This window comes from Schistocerca americana, chromosome 7 (genome assembly GCF_021461395.2).
Source record: "Schistocerca americana isolate TAMUIC-IGC-003095 chromosome 7, iqSchAmer2.1, whole genome shotgun sequence".
In the NCBI taxonomy this organism is placed as follows: domain Eukaryota; kingdom Metazoa; phylum Arthropoda; class Insecta; order Orthoptera; family Acrididae; genus Schistocerca; species Schistocerca americana.
Genome location: NC_060125.1, coordinates 77964860 through 77977140, shown reverse-complemented (window position 1 = coordinate 77977140; position 12281 = coordinate 77964860). Strand labels below are relative to the sequence as shown.

Here is a 12281-nt window from a genome sequence, read left to right as displayed (position 1 = left end):
AAACATGGCTACCATTTAGTAAGGGTTCAAGGTAAATTATTTTAAAAAAACTGTTTTGAACTTCTCAATTACAGGGTAATCACGTATAAAAAAATCAAAATATTAAAAAAAGATCAAGCAACCCTCATTGGATCATTTTATATGTATTGACTCTAATGCTATTCTTCAGAGTAATCTTACTCAGACTTGCTTTCATACAGTGAAGCTTAAAATTTTATTTCGTTACTAGTCCAAGTCATTTGAGAAACTTATTTGCCTACTTGATTATTCCTTATTGATTTACTTACCTTATTAATCCTCTTATTCCTACCAATTTCAATCTGTAAATGAAAAAAGTAAAAACACTGCAGAATGCAACTGGCAGTCTAACACAAGTTTCCTGCTTCCCAGGCAGATTGGTTGCTACAGCAGCTGCACTTTCATTAAACAGTGCATAACTTATGGGTAGGTATATAAGTGGTAATCAAAATCATTTCTTTCCTCAATTTGTATGAAAATACGCATCTGTGGACCTCTTATATGTTGATAAAAATGTACAGTCATCAATTATCTATCAATTCTGAGGCAGTTGTGTATCATGAACTTTAGGAATTGTTTTCTCAAACACAGGGAGGGGGAGTTGAGCCAAAGTATCTCAGTCTTTCTCAGTTTACATAGTATACAAGTGACTAGCCAAATATGGGCCTAATTGGTTGGTTGTGTCCGAGGCCTTCCCATTGTAAAGTTACTTGCATAGAAACGATATTTATGGATGGACAGAACCAAGTCAATATCACTGACATACAAGGGAAACAAACGTGGGTCTGGGACTGACCCCTATGAGACTCCTGAGAGAACGTGCTTTCAGGATGACTTTTCAATCCACGGACAATATATTGCTGTGTGTTTTTAAATAGCCTTCCAACCAATCCAAAACACTATCTGAAGAATTTAGTTGTCACATTTTTCTCAGTAATACCTGGTGGTTATAATTAAAGTGCAGCTAGTCATGGAGGTCCGGTGTTGGCTGTAATTATCATGCGGCAGCAAAACTTGGTAAATATGCTGATGCATTAATGCAGAATTTGATTTAAGCTGGAAAACAATTAGTTCCAATTTTAGTCACCAAACGAAAATCTGGTGCTGTACAGCATCTCTTCATTGTCTCTGGTGCTCATATTGAACAAATTGTGTAAGCGATAGTTAATAACAAAATCAGCAGTATGCCTTTCTTATTTGTTTTAAAACCCACACTAGATTTCTGTGAGTTGCTGCACTTTTATTAAACCAGCCGGTATGTCAAAGTTAAAAATATCAAAGGCTTTACTGAAGTAAAAAGACTGGAGCTTGTGTCTTCACAGTTTCGATATGAAAGTGATAAGAATTCGTTACGAAAGGACATAAAACTTATTATGCGGTGGAATATTCTATGAGGTAAAAATAAAGAGATAAGCAGTAACTGTGTTTCTCAAAATTATTAGTTCATAGTTTTCAACTGTGTTGGAAGAGCTTGCCAACAGTCACTTGGAGTGTTCAGGCAGATTTCAGAAACTGAGACCAGGGTTGCTAGAAAGATATTTGAAACTAACCCTCTCCCTTTGTTTGAAATAGTGGCTAAAACAGATGCTGAACAATTTAAGAGGAGCAGCAGTAGATTTTTCTGTGTAACAGTTCCTCTCACAACGTACATACATGTAAATATAAAGCAATCTGTAATTAATTTTGTATAATTATCAGTGTAAGTAGATAGCACTAATAATTCATTGTTGGTATACTTTTCTGAAGTAGTTTACAGTGGCTGTTTCCGTATTCTAATGTAAGAGATCTCTTCAAAAGAATTCCGGAACTTTGTCCACAAAATTTTTCTGCACTTACCTTTTACCTATTATACCTGGTGTCCTTCAAAATACTCTCCTCTACAGTTGATACACCATTCCCAATGCCGTTTCCACTTCCAGAAGCAGTCTTGGTGCGCCCCTTGTTGAATTGCGCGAAGCACCGTCTGTGATTTTTCTTGTATTTCATCTGTCTTTACAAATTGTCTTCCTTTTAATGGGGTTTTTAACTTTGGAAATAAGTCTGCAGGGGCCAAATCTGGACAGTATGGAGGATGAGGCAGCACAGTGATTTCGTTTTTAGTGCAGTAGTCACACGACAACAGGGATGAATATGTGGGTGCATTATTGTGAAGCAAGAGCCACGAATTGTCTTGCTGCATTTCAGGCCATTACCTTCTCACATTTTCACCCAGGCTTCGCAGTACGTCTCGATAGTACCAGTGATTAACAGTTTGTCCCTGTGGCATGAATTCCTGATGAACTTATCTTTCAAAGTCAAGAATATAGATGTCGAATGACCACCTGAATGAGGGTTATCTTTAACTTGTCTGGCCATTTTTAAACTGTTTGAACCATTCATAACACTGAGTACGGCTTAAGCACGCATCACTGAAGGCTTCCTCTATCGTTTGGTATGTCTCTGTAAAGGTTTTCTTGATTTTCATGCAAAATTTAATGCAGACACATTGTTCCTCTAACTCTGTCATTTCGCAGACTGTGCGACACAGCATTTTGTTCCAACAAACCATTGGCACAAAATTACAAGTGTTCTGGAATTTTTTGAACAGACTACTTATAACTTGACTTGTTTAATACTGTCGCAGAAGAAGCTGAGTAGCACAGTCACCGTGGTGTAGTGGTTATGATACTGGACTGTTGCATGGAGGGTCAAGAGTTCAAAACTCACCTGAACTGTAACATTTTAATTTCTATATTCGGTTTGAGTACATTCTAGAAGTATCCACAAATGTCAAGAATCATTGTACTGGAATGTTCTGTAACTGTATATATACCATATGTGTTCTGGTCGGAGGCAGTTCGCTCCGTGCTTTTGTATGTGCAAGTGCTGAATAGACCTTCGTTAAGTGAAGTTAGTGTTCATCATTCATCTAATTACACCTTCCTCTATATGACATTATTCTGGTGGAGGCACCAGTTATTGGAACTAGTGGTAGCTCACATTATCGACGGCACAGCGGCTCCCATCAGGCCACAACAGAGCCACCGTTTACGTGGCAATAAACCCGAGTTCGAGCCATATTCAACAGATTGCAATCTATTGGAGACAAGAAGAGGAGGAGGAGGAGGAGGATGTTACGATGTCAGCAACTATGTGCCACCACATGAGACATCCTTCCGGGTCCTCTGGTGACAATGACCAAGATCCAAACAAGTGGCCGAAGGTATATGAGCGTATAGCCAAATTTAACAAATGGGATGACACCGTGTGTTTGGCTAACGTATTTATCTACTTGGAGAGCACTGCCAAGCAATGGTATGAGAACAATGAGGAGAAGTTCACAAGCTGGGAAGTATTCCAGGTGGAACTGCGCTAGTATTTCGGTGACACACGATGACAGAAGTGCAAGTCTGAAGACACATTAAATTGCAGGGCACAGCATCCAGGAGAAACTACAGCATCCTACATTCAAGACGTCTAGGAGCTGTGTAAAACAGTAAAGCTTAGAATGGAGGAGGAATATAAGGTTGCACATCACATGAAGGGTGTTACTGAGTACATGTATCAAGCCCTACTCCTGAAGGAGGTTTCAACAGAAGAAGATGTCATAAAATGATGCCAGTATATCGAGACAAGGCATCAAAAAAGAATTACACACAAGAAGTTTGAACAGCTTTCAAACGTCGTATTGATGTCTGTGATGGAGGAAGGAACTGATTTCACAAGTGTTTTTCGTCAGATAGTGAGAGAGGAAGTTCAGAAGGCACTTGGATTGCACAGTGAGTAAAAAACTGAGACGCTTCAAGAGGTCAAAAGGGAGGAACAGACATTGAACCCAATCTCTCACCCTTCATTTCCCTTTAAAATGGTGAAAAAGTTGAGATCCAGGTGAAGTTATGTTCCTACAATGCCGCATGAGGAACCTGTCTGGGCACCAAGGAAGACTGACATCTGAAGGACCCAGGATAACCAACTAGTACGTTTTCACTGTGGACAACCGGGACATGTGGTATGCTATTGTCAAGAAAGGCGCCCGCACCAGCAGACAGCAGACCAATCTTAGCTGACAGCAACTCCGCGACAATAAAGATAAACAAGATGCTGTAGGTACAGGACAATGTAGGTCACCATTGCCACAAGCTAGCCCCTGGAGAGGATGCTCCCCAACATACCAATCAAGTTCTCCATCACTGTGTAGAAGCTCCAGCCGATCACCTAGCTTAACCTGGAAAACTGAATGGTCCGAACTTCCTTGGAGGTGAGGCCGCTGTAGAGAAAAATCCTCCGCCATTGATCACTACAAAAATGATAGGAAACTATGTCGATATCCTCATGGATGGCTGACCAGCCCAAGCTCTTGTGGACTCTGAGCATCATATTCAGTCATTTCGGAGAAGTACCGTCGCCAGCTGCAGAAAATGATACTCATCGACAGCAAAACATCTCTGCTGAAGGTGGCTAATGGGAAATATATAAAACGTACAGGAAGATGTGTCATTTGTGTGGGTATAAGTGGCCATTCACAGTTGTTACAAATCATCATTCACTTTGTTGGTTGACAGGTCTTAAGGATCCAACAGGACGACTCGCCAGGTGGGTACTATGTCTTCAAGAGTATGACATTACCATAGTGAACAAAAGTGGAAGAAAACACCAAGATGCTGACTGTCTCTCAAGAAACCCTGTGCAAGACCATCAAGACTTTGATGAAGATAGTGACTGTCTCGCTGCACTCTAGGGTCTCTCTGCTGAGCAGAAGGACGACGCCAGGATATCTCAAATTATGCTTGCCTTAAATCAGAGGATGTGAAAGGACAATTTAAGGTAGTTAATGGATTACTTTACAAGAAAAACTTTGATCCATTTGGAAAGAGGTGGCTACCAGTGATTCCTAAACACATGCGCTTAGATGTTCTACAGAAATTCCAGGACACACCTAAGGCCGGGCATTTCGGATTTATTATGACATATGATAGGATCCGCAAGAGGTTTTTCTGGTCAGATTTATTTAGGAGTGTGCATCACTATGTGTCACACTGTCGAGAGTGCCAGAGAAGAAAGGCAGTTCCTCAGAAACCACCTGGCCGACTCATACCGATTCCACCAGGCGAAATGCCTTTGCAGTGTGTTGAGGTTGACCTCCTTGGACGATTTCCAATGTCTGTTAGTGGCAATAGATGGATTATTGTTTGCACTGATTTTTGCTGAGTAGCACAGTCACCGTGGTGTAGTGGTTATGATACTAGACTGTTACATGGAGGGTCGTGAGTTCAAAACTCACCTGAACTGTAAAATATATTTGGTTCGAGTACATTCTAGAAGTATCCACAAATGTCAAGAATCATTGTACTGGAATGTTCTGTAACTGTATATATATATATATACACCATATGTGTTCTGGTCGGAGGCAGTTCGCTCTGCACTCTTGCATGTGCAAGTGCTGAATAAACCTTCATTAAGTGAAGTTAGTGTTCATCATTCGTCTAATTTCTCCTCCTCCTATGTGTCAATATATCTAGTGGGTCTCCTTCGTGCTGGAATTTACAGAACATGATCTGCATGTAAATAAATTCCTGAATCAATTCAGTGTCACATGAAATCTTTCTTGGAGACTGTAAGTACAGCTAGTAAGCTATTGGAACTTGCAAGATGTTCATATCTACTGAAAATGCTGAATTAAACGAGACTGTTTTTTGTGCCTGCCACACCATTTGATTACAATATCTCCCTCTCCTCCCTCTCCCTCTCCTCCCTCTCCCCCCTCTCCCCCTCTCCCCCCCTCCCCCCCCTCCCCCCTCTCCCCCCCCTCCCCCCTCTCCCCCCCTCCCCCCCTCTCCCCCCCTCTCCCCCCCTCTCCCCCCCTCTCCCCCCCTCTCCCCCCCTCTCCCCCCCTCTCCCCCCCTCTCCCCCCCTCTCCCCCCCTCTCCCCCCCTCTCCCCCCCTCTCCCCCCCTCTCCCCCGTTCCAATAATGTCTCTGTCATAGTAAGATTCCAATCCTTGTAGTGCTTTATCACTACCTCGTACTACAGCAAGTGTTAACCATGAATTACCAGGAACAAGATCAGTAGTCGTACATGAAAAATTAATCTTGCATCCAACAAATGTGATTGGACCAGTGAGTAGCTCCTCTTGAGAAACATTATTCGGCACAAAACTGAAAGTGTCCACTGTCTTGTACACTGGTAGTCTGCTCCTCCTGTACCTTCTACGACGATACGGCATGGCTGTGTGGTTCGTGCGGCTGCCTCGAGTCGACTAAGCATGCTGCTGCCTCAGAACAGGATGTACTTCCTGTCCCCCACCAGGCGCACACAGCGCCAGCGCGCCTTATCAGTCTCGATTGCGCAACACACAGTTTGATTTTCCAGCAACACGGGCCTAGTAAATCTAGGGCCCGTGTTGCCCGGCTGCCTCGATCAGCGGCTAAGTGCCCTTCAAGGTCACCCGCCTTACACAGCATGTATGTACAACACCTGTTCCATAGTTCCTGTCACCTTGTACACCAATAGAAAAAGTACGATATGCGATAATGTCTCTGTCATAGTACGATTCCAATCCTTGCAGTGCTTTATCACTACCTCGTACTACAGCAAGTGTTAACCATGAATTACCAGGAACAAGTTCAGTAGTCGTACATGAAAAGTTAATCTTGCATCCAACAAATGTGATAGGACCAGTCAGTAGTTCTTCTTGAGAAACATTATTAGGAACAAAACTGAAAGTGTCCACTGTCTTGTAGACCGGTAGTCTGCTCCTCCTGTATCTTCTGCGACGGTACGGCATGGCTGTGTGCTTCATGCGGCTGCCTCGAGTCGACTGAGCATGCTGCTGCCTCAGAACAGGATGTACTTCCTGCCCCCCACCCGTGCGCGCAGCGCCAGCGCGCCTTATCAGTCCCGATTGCGCAACCCGGAGTTTGATTTTCCAGCAACACGGGCCTAGTAAATCTAGGGCCCGTGTTGCCCGGCTGCCTCGCTCAGCGACTAAGTCCCACTCAAGGTCACCCGCCTTACACAGCAGCATAAGGCAAAGTCACACAGCATAAGGCTAAGTCACACAGACATGAAATAAAACCCACCCACCTCCCCAGGGGTCGTAGCCCCTGCAACCCACAGAAGAGAAAGATGCTTCAGTAGCTGAATTAGTGTTTTTTTTTGTTTTTTTTTTTTTTTTTTAATCTCACGGGATAGATAAGGATGGTTCTCTTTATTAAGAATGATAGTATACAGTAATATCACCTTGTACTTTGATATAATTTGATAAAGTACCATCAATCTTGGCCCAAACATTTACTCTCCCCCCCCCCTCTCGCCCCTCTCGCCCCTCTCGCCCCTCTCCCCCCCTCTCCCCCCTCCCCCCTCTCCCCCCTCTCCCCCTCTCCCCTCTCCCCCTCTCCCCCCTCCCCTCCCCTCCCCCCTCTCCTCCCCTCCCCCCTCTCCCCCCTCTCCCCCCCTCTCCCCCCTCTCCCCCCTCTCACCCTCTCCCCCCTCTCACCCTCTCCCCCCTCTCACCCTCTCCCCCCTCTCCTCCCCCTCCCCCCTCTCTCCCCCCCCTCCCCCTCCCCCTCTCCCCCTCCCCCTCCTCCCTCTCCCCCCTCCCCCTCTCCCCCTCTCCCCCTCTCCCCCTCTCCCCCTCTCCCCCTCTCCCCCTCTCCCCCTCTTCCCCCTCTCCCCCTCTCCCCCTCTCCCCCTCTCCCCCCTCTCACCCCTCTCACCCCTCTCACCCCTCTCACCCCTCTCCCCCCTCTCCCCCCTCTCACCCCTCTCACCCTCTCCCCCCTCTCACCCTCTCCCCCCTCTCACCCTCTCCCCCCTCTCACCCTCTCCCCCCTCTCACCCTCTCCCCCCTCTCACCCCTCTCCCCCCTCTCACCCTCTCCCCCCTCTCACCCTCTCCCCCCCTCTCCCCCCTCCCCCTCCCCCCTCTCCCCCCTCCTCCCTCTCCCCCCCTCCCCCTCTCCCCTCTCCCCCTCTCCCCTCTCCCCCTCTCCCCCCCTCTCCCCCTCTCCCCCTCTCCCCCCTCTCCCCCCTCTCCCCCTCTCCCCCTCTCCCCCTCTCCCCCTCTCCCCCTCTCCCCCTCTCCCCCTCTCCCCCTCTCCCCCTCTCCCCCTCTCCCCCTCTCCCCCCTCTCCCCCTCTCCCCCTCTCCCCCTCTTCCCCCCTCTCCCCCTCTCCCCCTCTCCCCCTCTCCCCCTCTTCCCCCCCTCTCCCCCTCTCCCCCTCTCCCCCCTCTCACCCCTCTCACCCCTCTCCCCCCTCTCACCCCTCTCACCCCTCTCCCCCCTCTCACCCCTCTCACCCTCTCCCCCCTCTCACCCTCTCCCCCCTCTCACCCTCTCCCCCCTCTCACCCTCTCCCCCCTCTCACCCTCTCCCCCCTCTCACCCTCTCCCCCCTCTCACCCTCTCCCCCCTCTCACCCTCTCCCCCCTCTCCCCCCCTCCCCCTCTCCCCCCCCTCCCCCTCTCCCCCCCCTCCCCCTCTCCCCCTCTCCCCCTCTCCCCCTCTCCCCTCTCCCCTCTCCCCCTCTCCCCCTCTCCCCCCTCTCCCCCTCTCCCCCCTCTCCCCCTCTCCCCCTCTCCCCCTCTCCCCCTCTCCCCCTCTCCCCCTCTCCCCCTCTCCCCCTCTCCCCCCTCTCCCCCCTCTCCCCCCTCTCCCCCCTCTCCCCCTCTCCCCCCTCTCCCCCCTCTCCCCCCTCTCCCCCCTCTCCCCCCTCTCCCCCCTCTCCCCCCTCTCCCCCTCTCCCCCCTCTCCCCCCTCTCCCCCCTCTCCCCCCTCTCCCCCCTCTCCCCCCTCTCACCCCTCTCCCACCCTCTCCCACCCTCTCCCACCCTCTCCCACCCTCTCCACCCTCTCCCACCCTCTCCCACCCTCTCCCACCCTCTCCCACCCTCTCCCACCCTCTCCCACCCTCTCCCACCCTCTCCCACCCTCTCCCACCCTCTCACCCCTCTCCCACCCTCTCACCCCTCTCCCACCCTCTCACCCCTCTCCCACCCTCTCCCCCCTCTCTCCCCCCTCTCTCCCCCTCCCCCTCTCTCCCCCTCCCCTCTCCTCCCCTCCCCCCTCCTCCCCCCCCTCCCCTCTGCGCGCGTGCGTGTGTGTGTGGAGGGGGTGAAGTTTTATTTCTTTGTGTTTAAGACCACTAATACTTAGTCCAATTTACTTTGCAGGATGCAGCAGGAAGGACGAATTAAAAGTGTGCATGTATATGGTTACCAGAAACGTTATGATCCAGAAAAATATTATGTATATATATTAAGAGTGGAGAGAATCAATCAGCCAGATCCTACTTTCTTGTTCCGGTCATATAAAGAGTTCTGTGAGCTTCATCAGAAGCTTTGCATCCTTTTCCCTCTGGCCAAATGCTACAGGTAAGTTGGCTCTGCTTTCTGCATTAAACAGACTAGTTATGTTGTTTTTAAATGAGGGTTTAATATTGCATAGATTCCAAAGAAGCAAAATATTGCAACAACAATCATTTCGATTATAGGTATCTCTTCCATAGTAATTAATATTACTTAGTATTAGTTTTGTATAGTAGTACCTTCACTTCTTTTCTATCAGAAGAAAAATACAGTTCAGAAAACTGTTGAATTACAAGGAAGCAGAATGGCCAGATACTACTTATCTCCAGGGGGTGGAAGAATTACAAGGAAGCAGAATGGCCAGATACTACTTATCTCCAGGGGGTGGAAATTGAAGTACTGCTTGTAGAAAAACAGTAGAGTAGAAACAGCTGTTCTCAGTATTCCAATCCTTGGGGGAAGAAAATGATATTTAGAGAATGGTAGAAAGGAAGGGAAAGTCACAGAGATTATAGTCACCACTCACCCTAACAACAATTGGATCCTTCTCCGTTTAGGGTTGAGTACCTTTACCATCCATTCCTGCTTTCTCCAGCCAATCCCTCGTCCCATCCAAAGGAAGGAACAGAAAAGTTCTATAACACAAGAATAGTATTTTCTGCTTTCAGTAGTTAATATCAGCAGTATTTATATTTTCACCTCCTGTGATAACCATTCACCAATGACTTCTTCTCGTAATTAAAAAATATCTTAATTTTGTAGTTATAGGTGTGAACTACGCATAACATGGTTTCTACACCCTAGCAAAAGTGTCATTGTAATGGGATGAATTATTGTTTTTCAAATATCAGTATTCTGGTAATATATTTTGAAACTATGGTATCGTATTTTTTTTTATATTGTCTGCCTGAGTAAATCTATTGCATCTTTGAGTACTGTTTTTGTTTCTTTGCTTTCTGCCACTGCAGCTTGAAGTATTAATGGAATTTTGTGGCAGATATGTTCAGTACTTAATTTTTGTCGTGTCTAGTTTCTGGTAGCAAAAACATTGGGTCACTGTTTATTCTTGTTCAGTAATGCTGCAGTTTGCTTGTGTTTATATTTTTAACAATGTAGGAAAGGACAGAATGCTACTTACCGCAAAGAGACAGGTCAATTGCTGACAGGCACAGTTAAGACATTCACATAAAGCTTTCAGGCCCAACCTTCATCAGTAAAACACACACACACACACACACACACACACACACACACACACACACACACACACACACACACACACACACACACACACACACACAAAGTAAGCATACCTCATGCACCGCTAACTCCAGCATCTCGGGCCAGAATGCAACATCACATAGTATGCAAGCAGCAATCTGGGGTGCGTGGGAAGGGGAAGGGATATAGTGTACAGTTGGGAAGAGAGACGAATGCTGTCTGTTGGAGTGTGCAGGGACTAGACTATCAATAGCCATAGTGTCCGGAGGTTGTGGATAGCAAGGTGGGGAAAAAGGAGCAAAAAAAGTTAGGGACGGGGAAGAGTGGCAGAAGGCTGCAAATAAACAGTGGGGGATGAGAATGGAGAGGAGATGAGAGGACATAGGTGGTGGAAGCTATTGGGTAGAGGGTGTGGGGACAGTATGTTACCGTAGATTGAGACTGGGATAATTATGGGAGCAGAGAATGTGTTGTAAAGATAACTCCCATATGCACAGTTCAGAAAGTGGCCATAGTTTGGCAGTGGCCATACGTCCTTGTGGACAGTTGGTTGGTGGTCATACTGACATAAAATGCTGTGCAATGAGTGTGGCAGAGCTGGTAAATGACATAGCTGCTTTCACAGGTAGCCCGGCACGTGATGGGGTCGGATAAACCTGTGACTGGACTGGAACAGGAAGTACTGGGTGCGTGGATTGGGCAAGTTTGCACTTGAGTCTTCCATGGGGATATGATCCATGTGGTAAGGGGTTGGGATTGGGAATGGCATAGGGGTGGACTAGGATGTTGTGGAGGTTGGGTGGGCTGTGGAACACCACTTCTGAGGGGCGGAAAGAATCACTGGATCCTTCCCCACACCATCAGATTTTCCTAACTGTGCAGATGGGAGTTATACTTAAAACACATTCTCCGCTTCCATAACTATCCCGGTCTCATTCTACAGTAACATACTGTCCCCACACCCACCACCCAATAGCTTCCACCACCTCTGTCCTCTCATCTTCCACTCTGTTTATTTGCAGCTCTCTGCCAAAGCATCTGCCCCCCTGTTCCCGCTCCTCTCCTTTTTTGCTACTTCTTTTCCCATCTCCCTGCCCCACAAACTCCTGACGCTGTCCCTTTCGGTAATCTAGTCCATGCACACTCCATTAAACAGCATTTGTCTGTCTCCCTACCTGTGTGCTGTTATCCTTCCCCTTCCCTACCCGCTTTAGACTGCTGCTGCTTGCATCCCAAGTGATGCGTTGCAGCCTGGAATGCTGGAGTTCGACGTTTGTGTGTGTGTGTGTGTGTGTGTGTGTGTGTGTGTGTGTGTGTGTGTGCGCGTGTTTTTTTTAACTGACGAAGGTTGTGGCTGAATGCTTTATGTGAGTATCTTTTAATTGTGCCATCTGCAACTTTACGTGTCTTCTTTACGTTAAGTAGCAATCTGTTTCTTCCTTCATTGTTTTTATCTTTTTATGATTTTGAATGGCTTTAAAATTGGCAAGTAGTTTTGGTTCTTGACTGCAACGTACCGTTCTTGACACAAAACACTTCAATCATGTGAATTACCCATACTTACCATCCTTTTTTAAAAGTTTTTCCCCCCCTTGTCTATCATAAGAAAATTAGATTTTGAAGCACTATATTTTGAGATAGAAGCTGTATGAATGGCATGAAACACAGTTACACTAATAACTTAAATTTAAATTCATAAATGGTTTCAAGATTGTCCTGCTCATTTTAAGATAGGGAACACTGATATTTTGTGTTACAT

The 12281-nt window shown here is 47.0% G+C and overlaps 1 protein-coding gene across 2 annotated transcripts in view; it reads left to right on the top strand.

The window, feature by feature from the left end:
* Positions 1-12281, top strand: part of LOC124622081 (phosphatidylinositol 4-phosphate 3-kinase C2 domain-containing subunit alpha) — a 242435-nt gene that overhangs the window by 163935 nt on the left and 66219 nt on the right. For both annotated transcript variants that reach the window (XM_047147657.1, XM_047147656.1), the window contains one exon: positions 9167-9367. In XM_047147657.1, the coding sequence (XP_047003613.1) occupies positions 9167-9367 (201 nt within the window). The remainder of the gene's footprint in view (positions 1-9166; positions 9368-12281) is intronic.